Source organism: Clarias gariepinus, chromosome 19, assembly GCF_024256425.1.
Source record: "Clarias gariepinus isolate MV-2021 ecotype Netherlands chromosome 19, CGAR_prim_01v2, whole genome shotgun sequence".
NCBI lineage: Eukaryota > Metazoa > Chordata > Actinopteri > Siluriformes > Clariidae > Clarias > Clarias gariepinus.
Genome location: NC_071118.1, coordinates 11,009,694 through 11,033,814, shown reverse-complemented (window position 1 = coordinate 11,033,814; position 24,121 = coordinate 11,009,694). Strand labels below are relative to the sequence as shown.

General features: G+C 37.3%; 1 protein-coding gene across 1 annotated transcript in view; it reads right to left on the bottom strand.

The window, feature by feature from the left end:
• Window positions 1–4,629: 4,629 nt before the first annotated feature.
• The window catches only part of rb1 (retinoblastoma 1), a 42,991-nt gene continuing 23,499 nt past the window's right edge, over window positions 4,630–24,121 (bottom strand). The window contains exons 18-27 of the mRNA XM_053478382.1: window positions 22,337–22,452; window positions 20,388–20,524; window positions 19,896–20,041; window positions 11,133–11,237; window positions 10,899–11,012; window positions 10,625–10,770; window positions 8,702–8,732; window positions 7,100–7,242; window positions 6,961–7,007; window positions 4,630–6,175 (exon numbers count right to left, since the gene is read on the bottom strand). Coding sequence (XP_053334357.1) covers window positions 6,105–6,175; window positions 6,961–7,007; window positions 7,100–7,242; window positions 8,702–8,732; window positions 10,625–10,770; window positions 10,899–11,012; window positions 11,133–11,237; window positions 19,896–20,041; window positions 20,388–20,524; window positions 22,337–22,452 — 1,056 coding nt within the window. The 3' untranslated portion in view covers window positions 4,630–6,104. The remainder of the gene's footprint in view (window positions 6,176–6,960; window positions 7,008–7,099; window positions 7,243–8,701; window positions 8,733–10,624; window positions 10,771–10,898; window positions 11,013–11,132; window positions 11,238–19,895; window positions 20,042–20,387; window positions 20,525–22,336; window positions 22,453–24,121) is intronic.

Genomic DNA, 24,121 nt, shown 5'->3' with positions numbered 1-24,121 from the left:
ATTTCGCTAAGCTTATTGGACCGACCAAGCAGATTGTTCATTCATCTTTAAATTTTAAAACTTGACATGTTTGGGCTTTAGCTGAAGGACGCCACTTTCTCTGTGCGCTATCATGGTAAAATGAGCACCTTGGATACCTGTCGCTGCTACTGTGGAAATTTATACGGACATTAAATATTGAATATTTATAATATAAAAAAAAAAACATTATAACCCTAGAAAACCCATTAAGCACAGGGAGATCATGCAAACTCCATGCACACAGACCCGAGGTGGGAATCAAACCCAGAACCTAAAGGTGCAAGGAGACAGTGCCAAACACTACGCCACCATGCCACAGACCAGGATAAAACAGTAACTAATGATGAATTGATGATTGAATGTTTACATACCAGGTGGCACCAGATGGTACCAGATGATTTGCATGCTCTCCCTGTGCTCTGTGTTTTTTTGGGGGGTACTCCGGTTTCCTCCCAAACTAGATTAGGCTAATTTGTGTTTCCAAATTGCCCATAGTGTGTGAATGTATGTGTGTGTGCCCTGTGATGGTTTAGTACCCTGCCTCATGCCCTAAGTCTCCTAGGATAGGCTCTAGGCCCCCTGCAACAGTGAATACAGAATAAATTAGTATAGACGATGAGTGAGTGAGTGTTTACACACCATGAGCACCTGTTCCACTCCTTTATTGTCCCATGCGCTTCATATCTCGACTGTCCGTTCCCACAACTTTCCCTTTGGATTAAGTGGGATCACACTTACAAAGGCACTCCTGTACAGTTAACCCTGTTGAAATGACATGACATGAAAACTCTGAGCAACTCAGACCAGGATTCATATGCAAAAGGTTTCCTGTCAATACAATCCTATCAGAAGAAAAGATCAGTTTAGGTATTTTTTTTTGATTGACCAAAACACATAGGGTCTGACTGACATCTTGTTGCTCAGAGCTTTCCTGAGTACTGTGATGCAAACCCTCTTTCATGCCTTCTCAAGTTAATACACGTCAATCCTTTCCCGTAAGATTAATTTGTGTTAATATTACCTTGAAGGCCTAGAAATCATCCTAATTCTGTTTTTTTTTTTTTTATCTAAAACCTGAAAGGTTTGCATTAAAGCAAATGAGGATATTGAGAAACAGGATGTGGATCAGCATTAAAACACTTACAAGTAAAAAAGACATCAACAGCCATCACGTGAGACAGGAAACTCACTGAATGTTTGAGAATTAAAAAGTACCCGAAGAAGCATGTTTGGTATTAGATTCAGTTAAATTAAAATCTCTCGGTATAGATAGGACCGACCCCAAGCACCCTGCACCATCGCCACCACCCAAACACAACCTGTGTGATTATGTTAAAATGCATTTAAAGGAAACATACCATTACGATTATGCCATGATTTTAGAATAGGTGGAAATTTTATGTCAAGACCTTTAAAAAGCCATGGATGCTAGAAAAAAGCATCACACTATGCTGTCACTCAACAGAAAGTTATTAACCACTTTTCGGCCAAAGGTTTACAGTATTGTCACAAAGGCCCGGTTTGTTGGCAATCATATAAATTCCCTAGAAAGAGCGTATCAAATTCCATTTGGTGCATTTTGCAAATGACCCTGTTGAGTAGAGCCCATAACATGCAATGAGCCGAATAAGTGTAAGCGTGTATAAGCTATGCAGCAAAATCTTGTGGCAGCATTAATGAAATAATAATAATAATGGCAGCACATTCCAACCTGTGTGCTAATTTTCACGAGTTTTTGAGTTTTTAAATAATTAATTGAGCATGTTAGGACCTCCCAAAAAGTCATTGTGATGATGTCATAGTCCTTGGGCCCTAAATAGATAATGAAACAACCCTAGGGGAACCTTATAAACCAAATGCAACTTTGACATGGACGTTCACTGTTCTACTTGGAAAGTCATTATTTGCAAAATTGCAGATGTAAAAAAAAAATGCGTAAGGTCATATGACTAGAAAGCAAAAAAAAAAAAAAAACTGTACAATGATATTTGTATGATTAGGAGGGAAGTTGTCACCATTGTCTGCTGTCATGCCCCACAGGTCACTGGATGTTCTGCTTTTTTTTTAACCCAGAACAATTGGCCTTACATTTCATTTCCTTTTTTCAAATCCCAAAAACACAAATGTGGCTGGCCTTATTTGGGTGTTTATAAATGAGCTAAATATTCTCATTAGTTTCACATGCACATACAGTACAAAGGTGGCATGGTGGCTTAGTGGTTAGAACTGTTGCCCTGCACCTCCACAGACCATAGAATAGACCAAACTAATTAATAGTGAGGGAGGGCATGACATCTGCATGCGTGGTAACACAAACACACACGTTTATGTACCCTGCAATGGATTGCCACCCTGCCCAGGGTGCCCTAAGTGATAGGCTCCATGCCCTCTAGTGACCCTGTACACAGGATAACCAGATAGACAAAGAGTGACAGGTATTAAGTAAGTGGACACACATAGAGGGCATGCTGTTATAGGAAAACAACCAACAGAATGAAGTAATATGGTCTGTGCAAACCACACTGACATTAAATCTGGACTTATCACACCACATGACCTTTCTCCATTGCTCCAAGGTCCAATCGTAGCAAAACCCCCTAGCATACTGAAGCCTTTTTTCTCACCAGTCTCAGTAACAAATAATTTTCTTTTGCCCACACAGCTGATTTAGCAACATGCCCTTTAGTCCTGATCTTATGATTAGTAATGCTCTTTACTTTCAGTATTAAACATGGATATGATTTCTACTGTCTATTTTTGCAATGCAACCTCACCAAGTGTTTAAGTGATCTTTAATTACAGTCATTGATATATTTTTTTCCTCTCTTTTCCGTGACATCTCTTCCAGGTTTTAATAATGTGTTGGGCAGTTCATAAACCAATTCCAGTAATTTCATAAGTCTCCATTGTTTTAAATGAATCATATTAATCATTGCACTAATTATCCAATTAAAGCCTCATAACTACTTGCTTATTTAAATCTAAACAGTATATATTTTTTAAAGCGCAATGTATGCATCAAAAGCCCCTGTATAAAATTAGCGATTAAATCTTTCTCTTTAACCATACATTTAAAAAATCAATTCATTAGGAGAGGTAGATTTTTCCATTGTGCAAAATGTGCAGATTTTTTCTGAGCATCTATCACTTTCGCTCCTCATGATTTGATCGATAAAGAAACATGCTCAAGCACAGTGACTCTAACACTGGTCTCTTAGCAAGACGAAACACATCACCCTACAGCCATGCCAATGCAAACACTCCAGCTCATATCAGAGACATGGTTGATGTTATCTCTAGGAAAGTGTTGGAATCACATAGTTGTATGATTATACATAGATCATAAGGGCAATAACAACTTAAAACTGCTATTACAATAATGATCAGGTTTTCCCATAATGCTCTCAAACACCTCATTTTAACTCACTCACTCATCCTCTATCCACTTTATCATGTATATAGTGTCGCGCGGGGCCTGGAGCCTATCCCAGGAAGAAAGATACACACTCACTTGCTCATTCACACACAATGGGCAATTGGGGAACACCAGTTAGCCTAACCTGCAGGTCTTTGGACTGGGGGAGGAACCCACCAAGCACGGGGAGAACATGCAAACTCCATGCACGCAGACCCTAGGATTCAAAACTGACCCTGGAGGTGCAAGAGGACAGTGCTAACCATTAAGCCTTTCCGCTTTTAACAAAACAAACAAAAAAAAAAAACTGCGGGATAATACATTTCTTGCTCCTGTAGTTATTTTTGCTTTTATTTTTTTTCAAAAGATGAAGAAATTTATCATTTAAACCTAGGTGCAACTTTAACAATTTATTTATTTATTTTTTACCAAAAAAGCTTTTACAATTTCCTATACCAACTTCCTTTGGGAGGAAACCAGAGTACCCGTAGGAAACCCATCAAGCACTGGAAGAACATGCAAACTCCATGCACAGAGATAGGAATCGAACCCAGACCCTCGAGGTGCAAGGCAACAGTGCTAACCACTACACTACCGTGCCCCTTAGGTAACGCCTTACACAAAAATTATTAACAGCGAATTAAACCAGAACTTTTGATTGCCCCCTCTATATATGATTCCCTGCACTTATCCCAGTGTTTTACTAGTGCTTGGATCCCATCAAAGTAGCAAATTTTCTCATTTTGTTAAAGTCAGCATTTCTCGAACATGTGGAAATGACTTGAAGCGAGGTGAGGACTCTACAGCAGATGTTGAAATAACTCCCAGCCGAGTTCGTTAATGTGCAAGGAGTGTTTAGGAATGATTTTGTGTACAGTTGCCACAAACAGATGTGTCTCTTCCACAAGTTGTCAAGAAGTTACCCGTCAATTTTCAAGGATAAGGTGTTCCACTCGCTGAACGTTAACAATGCAGTTGGCTAAGAGCAACCTCAGTCAGGATCGTTATTCCACTTATACCCAGTCTCCTTATTTGGAACACATTTAGGCTTACAAGTCACACAGTAAAAAGATACAGTAACATTCAGGCTAGGTAAAAGCTTGAATCTATTCCGAGTTTTAAACAGGAAACTATTATATAAAATCTCAGATACCCAAGAGGAAGTAAACATTGAAAAATCTTTTTTTGTTTGTTTTAGTTTGATTTTATTCATTAATGAAAACAAGAGAGTTACTGTCCAAACACTTCTGCTTCTCTATTTTCACCAGATTCCTGTTTTGGGATGCCAGTACAGACAACACAACATAAATGTGCATTCTGTAATACAGTGCTGTCCTTTTACAATTTATTTTCCTAAAAGATGATCATATAAGACACACTCTCAAGTCAGTTATAACAACTTTTTTGACAAAAGTACTTGAAACAAACAAAACATTTTTTAAAACAAATTCTTACTAAAAAAGAATTTCAATAAAAAAAATTACACTCTTCAGAAAGCAAATAAAAATACAATATATTAAAAAAAGAAAAAAGTAATACAGGTATGCAGGAGTGTGAACACACATACTCAGACATACATGCAGACACACAACATTCATTTCATAAAACCCAAAACTAAATCTATTAACCTTACAACACAAATGATATTTCAAGAAGAAAAATAAAAGTCAAAAACTGAACAAAATCAATTAGTGCCATCAAGGCACAGTGGGACTTAAAAGGTTTTTGCTTTATTGCATCCTTCAGCACTTTTTGTGGAGTCATGCCTTAATATGAGGACTGACATGTAAGTAGCCATTTCCCCTTCATTTAAGTATTTATTAATGCTTGCCTTTTTTCTAAAATAAAAAAAAAATTACAATTGGTTGTGAAAGAGCCAAAAGTGAATTAAAAAAAATCTGTATCCTAAACATGTCTCTGCTTTAAAAACAGTTCAAGACAGTGTTTCTCCCTTGTTCTTCTATTTCGAAGTGATTTTGTGCACTAAGCACATGACTCTGATACTCACCAGGTGTACGTCAAGTCATTGATACACATGTTGCAGAAATGCAATGCAGAAAGCTTAGTGAACTGCAAGCACCAAAGACACATTTCAATGTAAAAACATATTATAACAAAAAATGTAGGAATCAGAAGATCATGATACCATTTTGAACAAGTAACAGAAAAAAGCAACCAAATAAAAACCTAAAATTGACAATATATTTTTTACACATTTTTTGTAGATGCCTATGTTATTGCAAGTCTCACAGAAACATTACAGTTTAAAAAACTGTTTAGTCAGCTTAAGTGGGCTGACATCAGTAGCGTTATTCATTTCAATAAAAATTAATGAAAAATGTGTTGCAAGCATAAAAAACAAAACAAATGTACTTTTTTTGCAACAGTACGAGAAGCTAGTTAATAAAAAATGTTTGTCCTGAATTTCACGTTTTAGCTAAGAATTTCCATTTCAGTACATCACTTAAATCTTTCCCCTCTGATGCTACATCTCCAAATCTTTCTACTTTATTCTTGCTGATTCATATTCTCTTGGTTATTTTATTCCAACGTATATTTAAACAAGTATTAGTGATTAGGGAATTAGTAAATCTGAAGATTAATAGTAAAAACAGTCTACGTCAGTGCAGGGCAATGATGACATGTTTGACAACGAGGCCCGTTCCGGTCATGGCTCCGGATCCTCCTTCTCAGCCTCCTCTTTCATTTTCTGTTCCTGCATGCGACTGCGAACTGAACCTATGACAGGACAGGGTGGTACATGTTAATGAGCCTCACAGTTTCTGAGAACGGAGAACAGACACAGACTAGTTACACAAAAAAAGAACAAACTAATCAGCACGCCAGGCTCATGGAACAATAATTTTTGTGAGTCGACTAATATGTGTGCACATATGACAGATCTTTTTTAATTCAGGAACAAAACAAACCAAACAAGTAAAACTGTAAAAATAGCTGCTCCTACCATAAAAAGAGATACACTGCATGGCTAAATAAGTCACATACTGTACACTAATATTTAACGGGACTATCTTTAGCTTTAATTATGACATGTATTTGCAAGGGGTTTTAACAACTCTATTTAACGTCAACATTTATTTCCACCCAGAGTTTTATTAGGTTTTGGCTATAATCTTGTGTTAAGTCAGCAAAAGCTTTGTTTTAACTGGGGTTAAGGTCGAGACTCTGTGGTGGCTAATTCATATATAAAGATGATTCCTCATGCTTCCAGATCCACTCATTAAGAGTTTTAATCCTGGAATATGTCTGTGCCATCAGGAGAGAAAAACATCATTAGATTGGATCACCTATGCATACATTCAGGTTGTCAGCTGACTTCATTTTATTGCCATGTAACATTGTTACAGTAGACATGACTAACTGAAGCAACCCCAGATCATAACTCCGACTCCAGTAAGCTACCAAGTTTAGCCTAATCAGTCAGGACAGAGCTCATTACGGCCTTCACTTACTGATGGCTCAGCTAATGAGTTTATGATTTCTCCACAGGAGGAGATACTTACGCATCTCAGCCAGCTTCTTGTCCAGTGTAGATTCGCCATTTGATTTGCTGTAGTGGATAAAAAAAATTATACGTTTTAAACTAATTAAAATAAACATGCATGGTTTTTTTTTCCTGTTAAAACAGTATTTAAGGCCCACCTCCCATCAGCCTCATCCTGTCCATCCCCATCGAATCTTAACCGCTTCAGAGGTCTGGGGGTTGAATCTCCAGCGAGACTTCTCTTCTGGGGCCAATCTGTGCTACTGACCATCTGATTAATCTTCTGAAATTTGTCTGAGGTCTGTTTTAGAAAAAAAAAAAAAAGCTTAGAATATACAGTACAACAGTAACAGAGTGGATTAAAGGTTGACAAATAAATCATCTAAGATGTTTGAGATACATAGCAGTGTCATAAAAATGCTGATGCCAACATCAGATACCATATAATACCGTGTGACCTAAACCTAGCGTATGTTGCAGATCTAATAGAAGAATAATGGACCAAAAAGAATCTTGACGTGTTTAACTTTTAACGCCCAGATCCAACTAGAGCAGAGATCGGCAACCTTAGACACTCAAAGAGCCACCTGGACTCGTTTCCCACAGAAAAGAAAACACCAGGGCCACAAAACTCTTCTGACATCTAAAATGAAAAACACTGCATTTTTTACCTTTCTGCTATGTATATAAAAAAATATAGTATGTTCCATTTATAAAAGCAATGAACTGCTACAGAGAAAAAGACATTTTATTTCTGCATGCAACAAAAACATTTTGATCTCAAAAAAAAAGCTGGGTTGAAGATTATTTTCAAATAAAATACTCAGTGTCTATTTGAGTCCTCCTTGTATTTATGAAGTATAATACCGAACTTAAATTATCCACCCGCAGCAAACTGTCTGCAAATGTAAAGATTTTCACTCTACTCAAACGTATGTGACACACAAATGCTTTATTTCTTTTTTACGATTTTTCTTCGATTTTCTCCCTAATTTAGTCATATCTAATTCCCACCTGTCAATTAGGTCTGTTTTAAAGAAAAATGCTTGGAATATACAGTACAACATTAACAGAGTGAATTAAAGGTTAACAAATAAATCATTCTTATTTAAGAAAAACAGGGGCTCCCACATTAAGGCTACTACTACCAGTCAGGAAGCAAAAGACTATAGCGTTTCCTCCAAACCACATGACGACGGCCAACCGTATCTTTACGAACTGCTCCCTCATGCACTATTGGGGCAGTGTAACACACTCAGAAGAGTGCTATCCGCTCCCTCGCCCATAATTGGCTGTAGAGCCATGAGTCATGTGATAGCGCCAAGTGCCTCTCATCCCACTTCGCTGAGAGTGCTCGGCCAATCAACTCTCTCTAGGCGCTTGGCTGCAGGAGGCTACAGCATCACCCGGGAATCAAACTAGCACTTTACCACTGCGCCACTCGGGGGCTTCAAATTTTTTATTTCGGTCTTTTATTTTTCTTCTTTCAAAAAAAAAAAAAAAAAAAAAAAAAGAGTATTTAGTGCCATAAACATACATTCATACTCGGTCTAAAAAAAGGTCACAAGAAACATTCCTAAACTATATTGCTACTACATAAGGCAGTTTGAACACTTTAAAATGTAACTTTAAAAACATGATTTAATTTTCTAAGTTTACTCCTGAAGCAATGACAATATAAAATTGAATCTCATTAGATATTAATTTTCCCAGACTGAGTGTACAGTTAAATAATTTGATTTTTTTTTTAAATTACTCACCCCAAATGATTCTCCAATGGATACAAGGATCCTGTAAAAACAGTACACATTGCAAGCTTTAGCAAAAACAGAGTACAAGATTCTCGTAAGTTTAGCATTTTTTGTTGCTTTTTCCACAAGATTTGTACACGACACCTGTTTTTCATAGAACAATAAAATAAATAAATAAATGCTGATTTATTTATGATAAAAAAGGCAAACTTAACCACCCCCAAAGTAGTGCCACACAATCTGAGCCTGGGCAATTATTTAATTACAAATATTTACAGGTAATACATGCATAGATGGAAATTTATGTATAATTTTTGTCATTAATGCAAGTATTATACTTTTGAGGTGCTAACTAAATATTTGAAAATATTTTCTTAACTGAGATCAACTGTTCCATTATTTGGTGTTAGCCTTGATAACTAACTACCTTTAATTAAACAGTTCGTACTCATTGCTTTGCTTTCCAAGTGACTCATTAAAAAATGTTTTAGGCTGAGACGCGAGTCATGAATGCACAGCTGTCTTCATTTCATCATAAGTGAATCTTCATCCTTGCAGAACTGCTTTCAGGGGACTTAACAGTTGAATGTTCGATCTAGCAAAAACAATACTATAGGAAAGATGTTTCAACACCTCAAAACCAAGTTTGAGTGTCACAAGTGTGGGCAGAAGTGTGCAGGACGTGCAAGATCACAACACACTTGGATAGCAGTCCTTTGCGTTTAATCAGTAGTTTAGGCTTTAGCTTTTAAGTAAATGTCTTACTGTAACAAGCACTGTTGATTTTTGAACTTTTTTCCTGATAATGTTCCAACACTGACCTTTAACAATCACAGAAAACTAAGCATCAATTTTCCAGCATTATGTTTGGCTTTTGAACAATTTCTTGGTCGGTTTGAGGTTGCTTACATTCCATACACTGCTGGTTAGTCTTGTAGTGATAAATCCATGTCTCATCACAAAAAATGATTCCCTTAAAGAAACTGTACCTGTTTTGTTCTAAATTTTGTTTGCAGATATCCAAACGTTTCTGCTTATGCCCTTCTGTTTTGGTGACCATCTCGGTCAGGGATTATTTCATAGACAGAGCCATGGCCGATTTGCTCCATAATCCACATTTACACGTCTATTTGACAGAACAATTTCATGCGTACGCAACCATTGGGAACCCTTCCTTGAAATTTTCTATCCACTCATGCACACTTCTTTGTGATACGACACTTCTCTACACTGTGCACAAATTCTTTGCATCAGTTACACCCTCAGACCACAAAAAAAGTTAAGTTAAGTTTAGCCTTTATTCGTCACACATACATTACTGCACAGTGAAATTCTTTATTCTTCGCATATTCCAGCCATTTTTACGGTGCCTCGGAGCAGTCAGAGTTAAGGGCCTTGCTCAAGGCCCAACAGTGGCAACCTGGCGGAGCTGGGGCTCGAACCGCCGATCCTCAGAGCCTTAACACACTGAGCCACCACTGCCCCAAAAAAAACAAAACTAATGACTGCATGCTGCTCTGTGTGTGTGCGCATTTTCCAAGTTGGGCATTAATTTTTTCTTGCATTGCAGTGAGTTAAAATTAAACTGATGTAACATGGTCACGCCTGCACAGCAGTGACTGTGGAGAGAAGACGGTAGACTTAAACAGAAAGCGCTGATGAGATTTTTCTCACCTGGTTGACACTAATCGCAATTTGTGTCAAAACGATCATAATGATTATATGATCAAATTGTCCCAAAGATGATTATTTACATATAATAGCATGCCCTTAAGCAATTTGCTTTAACAATTAATAATGTTAAAAAAAGAGGGAAAAAAGGGGATTTATCAATGAACAGCACATTACCTTTATGTTCAAATATTTCAAATATTTCTATCACTAATACCACAAACTGAACTGAACCTAACTCCTGTATAAAAGAGGACTGACCTGGATCTGGGTGTCATGGCTCCTGGGGTCAAGCGACTGCTCTTTAAAGGCGAGATGTAGAGGTTCCCACCAGGCACTCTGAGAGGAGAGCTGGGATACCTGTATGGGCTGCGAGGAATATGTGGAATGGGAGACAGCGGAGGAGGCTGGGAGGAAAAAATAATAATCCAGAGATACCAACCTTAAGTAATAGGAACTACATTTAATTACATGGTGTAAATATCAATTTTGTCCAGTAGGGGACATCACAACACATGATTTGAGAGCTTATTACCCGTGGGGAAGCATACTGCAAGATGTTAGTCTTCAACTTCTGCATAAACACCAGGTTGTAGAAGACGATGATGGAATCGTATTGTCCGTCTCTGATCAACACACGCTTGAAAGTCTAGATGATGGAAAATAAACAAAAATAGCAGAAACTTAAGAAGTGATTTAATTTTGCTGTAATAAAAAAATATATATATATCCATAATAATAAATGATAATAAAACAGAGCAGTTCAGACCTCCTGGCTTGTGTTGGGAAGCTCTTTGTATGCAGTGACGATTGTCTTGAAACGCAAATCCACATTTTTGACCTTGCATATGGCATACATGGCAGACATCATCAGCTGAAAAACACAAGGATTTTCTCAAGATACCTTTGATTTTTCGATCCACTTTTTTCAAATCCTGCATAAAGTAGAAATTTCTGACTACATTCACCATGTAGACATATTTTAGTTTAAATATAATCAACCCTTACTAAGCCCATTTATACAGCAGTTTCTCATTAGACAACAGACATTCTACGAGTGGTGACAACAGACAGTAACACCACTAGGAACATTTAACTATATGCATCACTCCATGTCCCAGGTGTTCAAATAATTTTTTATTACAAAAACTGGCAGTCTTGGTTGCCTCCGAGTGGCGCAGTGGTACCCCGGGTTCGCTGGTTCGAACCCCGGGTGATGCTGTTTTCCTCTCACAGCCGGAGGCACAGAGAGAGCTGATTGGCCGAGCTCTCTCAGGGGGGAGGGATAAGAGGAGCTTGCGCACGCGAAAGGAGCGGCTAGCGCTTTTCTCCGAGTGTGTTACTCCGCCCCTAACGGTGCGTGAGCGAGAAGTTCGAAAAGATGCGGTCGGCTGACGGCACGCGGTTCGGAGGAAACATGTGATAGTCTTCGCCCTCCCGGCTGAATGGTAGTAGTAGCCTTAATGTAGGAGCCCACTAGTGACGGGGAGGAATTGGCCACGACTAAATTAGGGAAAAAATTGGGGGAAAAAAACAATATATATATATATATATATATATATATATATATATATTAGTGCTGTCAAAATTAGTGCGTTAACGCATGCGATTAATTTGAAATATTTAACGCATTAAAAAAAATTAACGCAATTAACGCGGTTGCAGTTTTTTTTATTTTCTGTTGTGGCCGACGTGTGTTCAACGTGCAAAGTAGTATGGATAAGACCAAGGAAGGACTTTTAGACGGAAAGTTTCAGTATAAAACTCTGCCGGATGGTCCTGTGGATAAAACAAAAGTAATCTGTACATTTTGCAAAGCCGAATTTAAATACCAGAGAAGTAATTCGTCTTTGACATATCACTTAAAAGCAAAACACCCCACCGAAACAATCTCTACAGGGCCTCACCAATGTAAATTGCATTGATTGTTTTGAAATTCAAATGACACAAATGGCACATACCTGTTTTTATTTCTGTAATAAATATGGCTTTCAAGCCAACAGTTAATTTGGAGAATATTGATGGTTTATTGCAGGTATGTTGTTTACATGAGAAAATCTGTGTTACAAGTTAAACAAAAATTCCAATAAACAATCATATTTGAATTTAAATAGTTTCATTGTCTTGAGTTTACATTAATTATTTACATTTACATATCCAAAAAGTTTCAGTCTTTTAATTGTGATTAATCGCGATTAATTGCAAAAAATTGTGCGATTAATTAGTTAATTTTTTTTTATCGTTTGACAGCACTAATATATATATATATAAATAAAAAAAGGCAGTCTCCAGAATAGGTGAAAGAAGGTCAGTTTGGTCTGCTGTACTGAAGAGAGGACCGCTGCATGCCAAAACCCACACATTCAAAACGTAAAACCCGGACATTAACTGAGCTGATATTCGACAGTTGAATAGGTGGAAACAAAAATAAACTAATGAGATTTACAGGACTGTCCACTACCTCCATGGTTTATTCTCTTGACCTTTCGGTTACATAGCACCAGTAGGAATGTAAAACTACTTTCACTCTGTTACTTACATAAAATAATTTTTAGTTACTAACTGCCCATCGCCAGCTCCACCAGTTGCTGCTAGTCAATACAGGTGAAGCAGAATAACCAGTCTAATACAGATCTGGCCATTAAGAACGCATGTTTTGAGAAAAGGGATCCCGCGGCAAGTGTGAAAATGCCCTTCAATACCTGTAGGGGGCAGTTGTGTTTCAGTCTAAAGTACTGTGTGTCTGCTGAAGCCGTAAATGTGTTATCTCTCTTAGGCGCTCATTGACAGCAAGTGACAGAGCTCATAAACGTGTCAAGCTCAAACTGTAAATACTGATCTGTATTTATTCTTCATTTTCTTCTCTCCTTCAATGATGATACTTCATTGACTGCCCTTTCTCCATTCAGTACTATTATAATTATTATTATTAGTAGTAGTGCTCCAAATTTATTATTCTTGTTTTTATACTTATTATTATTGTGAACATGATGATTTAAGAATTTAATTAAACACATATATAGAAGTGGCATTTTAATTCAAATCCACATTTTAATGGTTAGTGATTGGTGCATGGGCGTCAACCTCGCAAATTCTGTAATATTCCATTGCCATTCATTTTGCCGTTGTTTTAAAGCCCTTTACTAAAGCATTCGCTAGTTAGTAAGTAAGCAAAAAAAAAGATAAATGAATAAATAGCTTTAAATGGTACTTCAGCATAGAAATTTAATTAAATTTAATTGAATTCTTAACATTTTAATGGTTAGTGATTTGTTGTTGACATTCACATTATTTTGGGGGAAAAGGAGGGTCCCAAGCTATAAAAGAAATTGAACGAAACAACTGTAGGCATTTGCAGATCCTACAGATATTAGTAGCAATAGACAGAGGCAAAGACGTTTTATTCCACAAAGAATGTTGCCATTTGTGCGGCACAACAACAAAGGGTAAGAAAGCATTTTAATAAAATATTGTAGTTATTCAGTTACCGATTTTCCACTGACTTTATTTGACATTCTAATTTTGTTGTACTTGTATCCTAACTCTTCACTGTCTGTACAGCGTTCTGCACCAAAAAAAAAACAGCTCGTAAAACCGGCTCGTAAAAAAAGAAAACAGTATGTATTTTTCTTTCAACAACATTAAACTATCTGTACATGTCAGTGGTGTGCTAAAGGTATTAAATAAATTTAATGTTTGCTTTTACAGGCTACTTTACACTGATCAACAGTCAGCGCGCCGCTGTAAGCAGCAGATTATACACCTGGCCATAAATAAAAATTAATATTTAGGCCTAAAAAAGCTGCTTTAAAATTCATCTTGAATTCATTCATTGGCGTGTATAAACCTGCAGCCTTAACAAAAGGCAGCGTTTTGATCAAAAGGATGATAGACGCGTGCGATTTATTGATAAAAATGCAGATACACACACACCCCTCCCTCCCACTGCTCAAAATAAACCAGGTTTGTTTATTCTTCAGAGAAAGCATAACACGATAATTGTTATCTTATCATTTTCATTTATTCTTTTTTTTTTTTTTTTTTTACTATTTTATGTTTTAGGGAAATTAAATTTAGTCAGATTCGTCCACTCTGTCTTGTTAATTCATCTAAAATTGCCAACAGTCATCGCAGTATTTGCCAACAGCGCACACAGTTTGATAAATTCACACCTATAGTGAATGAAAGGTAGAAAAGATTCCGCAGAATCTTCTGACACAGTGCTTGCTCAGAAAGACTATACTCAACAAAAATAGAGAGAATAAAAATCATATTTATAATAAGATAATTAATTAAATAATAAAATTATATTAAGTAAGGACTTTATCTAAAAGCCAGACCAACCAAATTTTTCATTTACTGCTGAAGCAGTTAAATTGGGGATTTAAAACGATTTAACAAGACCGAGCAGACGTCTCTGCCTAAAATGTATTTCGCCATCAAAACCTACATAAATAAAAATAAAATGTTTAATGGTACCAATTAAACCAGACTTCATAGTTGGATTTGATACTTTAAGTGTAAATCATAAATTTACTAAATATATTCAGATTTTGTAAAATAACAGAACCGTTTGTCCGCATCACAATGAACTGAAGCTCAGCATGTCTACTGTACTTTCCTTGTTTTAATTTGTAATGTTTAAGTGGAATACATTTTGCATATATGCTTAAATATTCCTTTTTATGGCGAGAGGCGATGACTTTCTGGTGGAATATGTCTGCATTTTATTGATAAACCGCACGCGCTTATCAGCCTTTTGATAAAAACGCTGCCTTTTGTAAAGGAAAAGTACGGGCCGCAGGTTCATGCACGCCGATGAACAGCTTTATTTCAGTCATAAATTCACACATTCCAGCTATTCCAGTGACCATTTGCCATATACTGTCTGCTATATTCTATATTTAATAAAACTCTACGAGATGTTTTACTGATAATAAGTGCCCTGACGCAGGGCTTTAGAGGGGGTCAGTGAAATAGGAGTTGTGAGATCTTATGGCAGGCATGGGAAGACCTTTATGTTTGGAGATAGCGTGGGATTATTAATTAAGAAACTTAAGAGGAAACCAAAAGAAAAGTAAAAACACAAAATAAACAGAGCTCCGCCGTCTATGCGAGAACGGACGGGATTCTGGAAACTAAAACAAAAAACTATACATCCTCTCGGGGCTTATGCCCTTACCGAGAATTTATAAAAAGAGACAGAGTAGAGTTTGTGCTTTGTGCACTTTAATCCGATTGTGCGCGCTAAACTGATGCGTGTCGCTCTCCCTTACTTTCTCGCTCTCTCTCGCCGACTTCTTAGACAGACAGAGGGCTTGGGCTTTGCCTGTGTCTTCTTCAGAGCGCTTTGTCTTTGGCCCCAACACCTTTTAACGGTGCGACCTAATGATCATACGAAGTGTCGTGGTAGCACGACCCGTTATATAAACACGCTGCCAGGTGCGGCTCATTCAGGCTTATAGCCTGATGCCGGCGTTGCCTGGAAACCGCGTGTATAAATGGCCGCGCCTTTGCCGGTTCAGAACTCCGCGTGGTAGCAGCCTGCAGATCTGCCTGTTCTAACAGTTCGCGCGAGCTGCATCATTACATATATGTCCACAAATAATTTGGCAACATACACTTATCAACTTATTACCATACACTTATCAAGAATTGCATTTCATATGAATGTCACATGTGAGACGCGCACACAAACACATACTTATATAATATATTCACATACATTCAAATACATTTTGGCTTCACAGGCAAGAATATTGTGGCTACTAATATTGCACCTAAATCAACAATTTATAGGATCATCAAGAACATCAAGGAAAGAGGTTCAATTCTTGGTAAGAAGGCTTCAGGGCGTCCAAGAAAGTCCAGCAAGCACCAGGATCGTCTCCTAAAGAGGATTCAGCTGCGGGATCGGAGTGCCACCAGTGCAGAGCTTGCTCAGGAATGGCAGCAGGCAGGTGTGAGCGCATCTGCACACACAGTGAGGCGAAGACTTTTGGAAGACGGCCTCGTGTCAAGAAGGGCAGCAAAGAAGCCACTTCAGATTGATCTTCTGCAGAAAGTATGGTGAATGGACTGCTGAGGACTGGGGCAAAGACATATTTTCCGATGAAGCCTCTTTCCAATTGTTTGGGGCATCTGGAAAAAGGCTTGTCTGGAGAAGAAAAGGTGAGCGCTACCATCAGTCCTGTGTCATGCCAACAGTAAAGCATCCTGAGACCATTCATGTGTGGGGTTGCTTCTCATTCAATAGAGTGGACTCACTCACAATTTTGCCCCAAAACAGTCATGAATAAAGAATGGTACCAAAACACTCTCCAACAGCAACTTCTTCCAACAATACAACAACAGTTTGGTGAAGAAAATGCATTTTCCAGCACTATGAAGCACCGTGCCATAAGGCGATCTTAATCCCATTAAGGACCTTGTGGTCAATTAAGTGGCGGGTGAACAAACAAAAACCCACTAATTCTGACAAACTCCAAGAAGTGATTATGAAAGAATGTGTTGCTATCAGTCAGGATTTGGCCCAGAAGTTGATTTAGAGCATGCCCAGGCGAATTGCACAGGTCCTGAAAAAGAAGGGCCAACACCGCAAATACTGACTCTTTGCATAAATGTCATGTAATTGTCTATAAAAGCCTTTGAAACGTATGAAGTGCTTGTAATTATATTTCAGTACATCACAGAAACAACTGAAACAAAGATCTAAAAGCAGTTTAGCAGCAAACTTTGTGAAAACTAATATTTGTGTCATTCTCAAAACTTTTGGCCAAGGCTGTACAGTGATTGAAAGGAGGCACCTCAAATAAAACGACAAGGGCTTTCATATCCAGTTCCCGACAATCTAGTGCCACAACAAAACACAAAATAAACGTTCAGAGCTATTTCGTTTATCCAAACATTTAACGCCCGTGTGAACAAGGTTATGTGGTCATCCTGTCTGTGTTCTGCTGATTTAAACTAACAACTTTAACATGGTCTAAAATTGACCAAAGCCTTAAAAATATACCACTTCTTTTTTCAGAAAATACAAACTGTTTCCATGTACCACTATATACTTGCAAAATACTATAATTTTGCAAGATTAATTTTCAAGTAAATGGACAGAGTTGCAATGACGCAACCTATTGGACTGCTATGTGATGCAAGAAAAAAAGGGAATAGAATAAATTGTCACTAGCTTAAGTACCCATCACTGACAGGAATAGAGTTTAAGAAGTTTTAGAAACTGGTAAAAGGTTAAAGATAAAAAATAAGCAGTTTTAAGTAATTATTTTTCTTTTCACATATTTTATAATTTTATTATTATTTCTGAAGCCCTCATACATGGCTACATACACTTGGGAACTCTCTGACTAACACAATTAATACAAAGAAATACATTTTGTAAGGTGGAGTATCTTACGCCTGGTTTACGCTAAGTTGTACTTCTTTCGTCATCACACAAATACATTCCCTCCCTTTGGTAATCGGAGACTATGAATCACACATGAGAAATTGGAGAAGTAGATCAGATAAAGTTTTGTCTTAAAATGACTCCAGTCGTTAAAAAATTTACTTTCATCGCTTTAGCATTGTTATTTCCGCGTTAAAAATTATGAATTATTCCTAGTAAAATTATTTAGTTTTTATTCTGCTTCTCTAATAAATATCTATTGGTGCAAGTATTTGTTTACATTGAGCAAGTAGCATATTAGTAACTTATTTTAAGGTAGATTATTAAATTTTAATAACTGTTAAAACATTACTTTTACTCAACATTTTAACTTCACTTACAGTGCAGATTAAACTTTAGACAAATACCAAAGTATGGGTATAAACTTCCCATAGGAAGAACAAATATGCAGTATATTGATCTGTCCATTCATCTTTGAAGGTTCAGTTTTCATAGTGTACATTCTATTTTTTTTTTTATAAGCCATGCTGTGTCATGCTTTTGTTTGTGTTTGGTGAAGATAAAGGCGGCATTGTTGGTACATTATCGTTGTGTCTGTCTTCCCCATACTCTGTCAAAACATGGAAAACTACTGCGTGTTTAGATTGCGATTTTATTTATGCGCAGGTTTAACTTCAGGCAAATACCTTACTATTGGCAAAATGTCATTAAATTCTGTGTAGCTCGTTTTGCATGATGCAGTGATAAAATCTGGCTGGACAGACAGAAATTTTCGGAGACTGGTTTCGGGTCCACCAGTGTATGAAATGTAAAGATATTAAGCCAGTTCTAATAAATATACAGAGAAAACCTCTCATTCTTAAAAAAGAAGGTAAACAATTAACTCCAAGTTAGACAGCATTTTACCATGTTTACTTTACTGCATATATTGGTCATGAAATGTGATCTAATTAAAACAAAGTCACAAATATAAACACAAAAGTCATATTTTTAATCTAATAGAACACAAATCACCATGAGCCTTTACTGAACACGGCCATCAAACATACAAAGTGATGGAGGGGAAAAAAAAGTGAAACACTAGGCTTCTGATGTCACCAAACAGTGTTAGCAAATCTGGAGTCCAATCAATAAAATAAGAATGGCGGTGTGGTTTAGAGCTAATTCAACTTATAAAAACAGTGTCAGTGTGCTATTCACACACAGCATTAGCACCCACAAAAACATGGAAAGATCTGGTACTGTAGCTACTCTCTACAGATGTGGAAGTACCTACTCTCTACAGACAAATGCAACACTCAAGTATGGCAGATATAACATCATGATTTCTGGTTGCTTTGCTGTATCTGGACCTGAACTACATACCACTGGGGAATGGAGGGGGAAATTATTTACCAACGCATCCTATGGAATAATGTCAGGGTGGCTGTGTGCAAACAGAACCCAAGAAAAAGCTGGGTGATGTAGCAGGACAATGACCCCAAACATAAAAGTATCTCCAAAAGTACCTCTTGGAGGGGCCTAGTCAGAACCCAGACCTCAACCCGATAGAGATGCCATTGAATTACATCAAAAGAGCCATTCATGCCAGATGTCCTAAGAATATCACTGAGCTGAGGCAGTTCTGTACAAAACAGTCAGAAATACCTCCTAAACATAATGCAGGTTTAATCCACAATTACAGGAAGTGCTTGCTTGAAGTTATTGCTAGCAAAGGTGTTTCAACACAATATTAAAACACTATTTCACATATTTTTCGCTTCATCGCTTTGTTTGATGGGCGAGTGCAATATAGACGTAAAATATCATGATATTCCTCATATTATAAATATTGTTCGTTCCTATTTTTTATTTTGTTGAAGATCATATTTCAAGACAAATTATGTAGAAACCCAGGAAATTGCAAATGTTTTACTGTGAGATGACCGACACTTTATCAAGAAGTTGCATTAGGTGACAAACTGGGCCCTCAGTTTGAAAGATTAAAAAGTAGTAACCATTGAATAAAAGGACAAAAAAATTACATAGTGCATAGAATCAGTCCCAAAAGTAACATTAAGAGAAATACACTTGTATTGTATAAACAGATTGTAATACAACCTCATATGGAACAGAAATGCAGGTTGATACCTGGTCTAGGTGTCTGTCCTTCATTAGCTCATACTCGTTCTGTAGTGTGTGCTGGAGCAAGGTCCATATGATGGCCTCAAGCTCGGGATGAGCAGTCAAAAGGTGAGAGAAAAGCATTTGCAGTCGCAGGTAGGCCATTCTGTACACTACACAAAAAAAAGCAACACCAACAATAAATATACGACAGTGATGGTAGTGAGGAATCACTCTACAGTAAAGTGTCACAATCTTCTTATATATTTCACAGTCATGGCAATCTTTTATCTGCAGCTTGGAATAGCCACCTTTAATGTGGCTGAGTCTCAGTATTTCCATTTGACCAATAAAATAAAATTGCAGAATCTCGTGTTCAGTAAATGAGTGGAAAATTAAAGAGGTTGAAAATTACAGCAAAGCAAATGAACTCTACAGTTTATGCACGTCATGTTTGTTATCACTACATCACACTAGATCTGTTCCAGCTAAAAAAAAAAAGATAAGGAGATGACGTACGTTTCTTATAGAAGAGGCTGAGGGAATTGGAGCAGTGCTGTCCGGTGCCTGGGGCAGGGGGCTGTGATGGGGGCACGACTGGAATGTCTGCCTCTGCTGCTGCAACTCGACGACTTGGACGCACGGGAGACAGATATCTGACAGAGACCAAACAAAGGATGAGAAGAGACACAGGGGAAATCCGGTGAATTCTGGTTTAACCAAGAAAGCTCAAGCGTTTTCTCTTAGGAAGATGAAAAATGTCTCTGTATTATCTCTACACCGAAAATAAGTTCCTTTTTCACACTATATAGCCAAAGGTTGGTGAACATCTGACCAGTACACCAATATGTTCTTTTTAAACATCCCACCCCATTCCAGATTTAGTTGCACTTTGTGGTTATTTCCACAAGCAGACTAGATTCTGGAGCATGACTCTGGAAATTTGCTTATTTAGCCACAAAGAAGTAGTAAGATAAGGCAAGAGGTCTGGATCCGTTCAGTAATCCAGTTCAATCCCAATTGTGTTCAGTCAGGGTTCTGTGCAAACCACTACAGCTCTTCCATTTCAACCTTTTAAAACCATTTTTGACTGGAGCTCTTTGTGCTTAGTGTAACCGTCATGCCGGAACAGTTTTAGACCTCTCAGATGCAGTTAAGGGAGATGGTAACGCTAGAATATACAAAGAGATTTTATTCAATTGTATGCAGTTTATAATAAGGATATTATGTAAGTAGAAACTAGTTTAACATCATAAGATAAACAAATGTTTATGGTGGGGTCGCAATATACAGAGTTCTCTTACATTCTCTCCCTTACATACTTTTTAATGCCAGAAATGACTAATAAGCTGAAATCAGCGATAAACTCACTGAGAGAAATGATAAAAATTCCAGCCTCAAATTTGCATTTTAACTTAAAACTAAACTTCCTAATGCCGTTAAAACGAACTGTAAAACAAGTGTGAATCAAAACTTTGTGCTCCTTTGGTGCTAGTGGACTGACAGTGGTTTAGTAACCACTATCTCTGTTTTCAAGGCAGGAAGTGCCATTTTACTAATCAGTCTAATCTAAAAAAAACAAAAAAACAGGAAGAGCAATCAACACACCAAGAGCAACACCGGACAAACTAACAGGCTTCAAAGCTAGCATTTCTTCTTCTTTAAAATGTTGGGTAAGCTAAATGAAACCTAAACTGTTTAGCAGAACAATCCGGGCGTACAAGTGTGACCAACAAATCTAAGAGAGAGTCTTGCTGAATTTAATCTTTGATAAAGAGCAGGTTTTTGTTTTTTTGTTTTATAGGATAAGCATTACAAATCAAACAGAACAAATAGAGTGCAATTGAAGGAGTGAGCAATGTAAATGACTAACTAGCAAAAAGTGACAACTTTACATTTACAAGACAAACCTTTTCCAATAAAAAACCTTCAGCATAATTCAGATCTTTATTATAACTCTAGTTTAAACCCTAGTTTACTAGCTGAAATTTCAAGCAGAGGGATATTTTCACTATTTGTAAGTAAAGAATTACAGTTGCACCTGTTCCAGCATTATATCACCTTGGCACTAGTCTCTGTATCATTACCTGCCAAATGCCTAAATGTATCAGAGCATTTTTATTTTCAGGCACAAGTTCATGAATATTTCATTTGACTGATGTTTAATAGTGTCACTAGGCAAGTGGTCTACGTCCGGACATCAGAAACAGAAACAGACATAAACAGAAACCTTTTGATTTTAGAGCTAAATGCTGAACCTCTGTGTAGAGCGTGAGAAAGAGAGTTCTGGATATTTAATGTGGGTTTCAACCACAATTTATTACATGCATTTTTGGGAAGGTGAATTTAATTTCACTTCATCATTGTAATTTAAGCTATAAGAGGAAGCAGCTCTCGATGACGTGGAACAGTTTAGTTCTGTACATGGATAGCCCCTTTCTTAGAGACAAGACAGGTGGTTGACTCACAGATCAGCTGCTGTGTGGTTGTGCTGCAGAGGCTGGTTTAACGTTGCAGGAGGCTCCGCTTGCTCTTCAGGACCATCCTCACGACACTGCTTCAGGAGCTCAAACAGGAGCGAGTCCTATGGGACCAACGAGGTGTTAATATTTTCGCAAGTACTTTTAATAAAATCCTTAAATAAAAAAAAATAAAAAAAAACATGCCCTCAGTAAATATAGGTTGAATAATGAAACAAGTCTAGATGTTTCAGTGTGTCTTACACAACCCCAGGAAATCTTGTGCCTGTTCTTTAAAATGCAAGTCAACAGATTTTTCCCCAACATTGAGATCAGAGCTAGTAAGTGACGTAGTTTTACATTTCATCAAAGTTCATGTTTGAACTTTTTTTTTTTTCATACGTCTACAAAAGCAAGAGTGAGTTTTTTTCCTTGCAAAAGCCATTATGAAAATCAATAGAGCATAATCTGAAAAAATTCCCCAAAGCAACCACAGGGTAGATTCTAAACACAACTAAGATAAGTTATGCATCGATATTGGAATATATTAGTCACCTCGGGGTGAAAAAAAAAACCAACCTGGGCTTTATCAACAATTTCCATCCTAACCTTTACATTTGCTGACGTGAATATTCATCACCTACAATTAACGCAGTACATTAATGTACTTCCATTCTTAAAAAATTAGGGGCTGATCCATTAAATTTTGAAAATTATAGACCGATTTCTAACTTGCCATTCACTATTAAAATATAAGTGTGTCAAAGCTCAAATTCATAAACACCTTTCCAAGAACTGGTTTTCGTTCTCATCATAGCACAGAGACGGCCTTGGTTAAAATAACTAATGACTTGCTAGTAGCAGCTGGTTCTGGTCTTCTGACTATACTTGTCCTACTGGATCTCAGTGCGCGTTTGACACTATCTCGCACAAGATACTTTTGGACAGGTTAGCAGCTAAAGGAATCACAGATACCCCCCTGTCCTGGTTTAGATCTTACCTTACCGGTCGTAATCAATATGTTCAAATAAAAAATTGTAAATCAAGATCACTCATAGTTACCTCCGGAGTTCCTCAGGGATCTGTTTTGGGGCCACTTTTATTTATGATTTACTTACTTCCTCTTGGTTTTATTTTAAGGAAATACGGTATCAATTTCCACTGCTATGCCAATGACACACAATTATATTTATCCTCTAAACCTTCTAGTTCTTTTCCTTTACCTGTCTTGAATGAATGTTTATCTGAAATTGAAGCTTGGCTCTCAGGTAATTTCCTTAAACTTATGACAAAACCGAAGTTTTATAAGTAGGTACTAAATCAAGATCAAGATTGTCTTTCTTTAGTTATTGACGATACTGAAATTTACCCATCTCAACAGGTCAGGAGTCTGGATGTCATTCTGGACAGCACTCTCTCTTTTGAAGCTCATGTTAGTAACATTACACGTGCCGCATATTTTAATTTGCGTAATATTATCCGCCTTCGTCCTTCTCTTACTAAGAGCAGTACAGCAATTTTAATTCATGCGCTGGTCACTTCACAAATTGATTACTGTAATGCTCATCTTTCTGGTCTTCCTATGAAACTTCTCCGCAAACTTCAACTGGTCCAAAATTTAGTGGCTCGCGTCTTGTCCAGGACTTTCTACAGCAATTACACTGGCTCCCAGTTAAGTACCGTATTGATTTAAAAATTTTGCTTCATACATTTAAGGCTCAACATAGTTTGGCTGCTCCGTATCTCACCGATCTTTTAAATATTTACACTCCTTCTCATTCTCTTAAATCGATT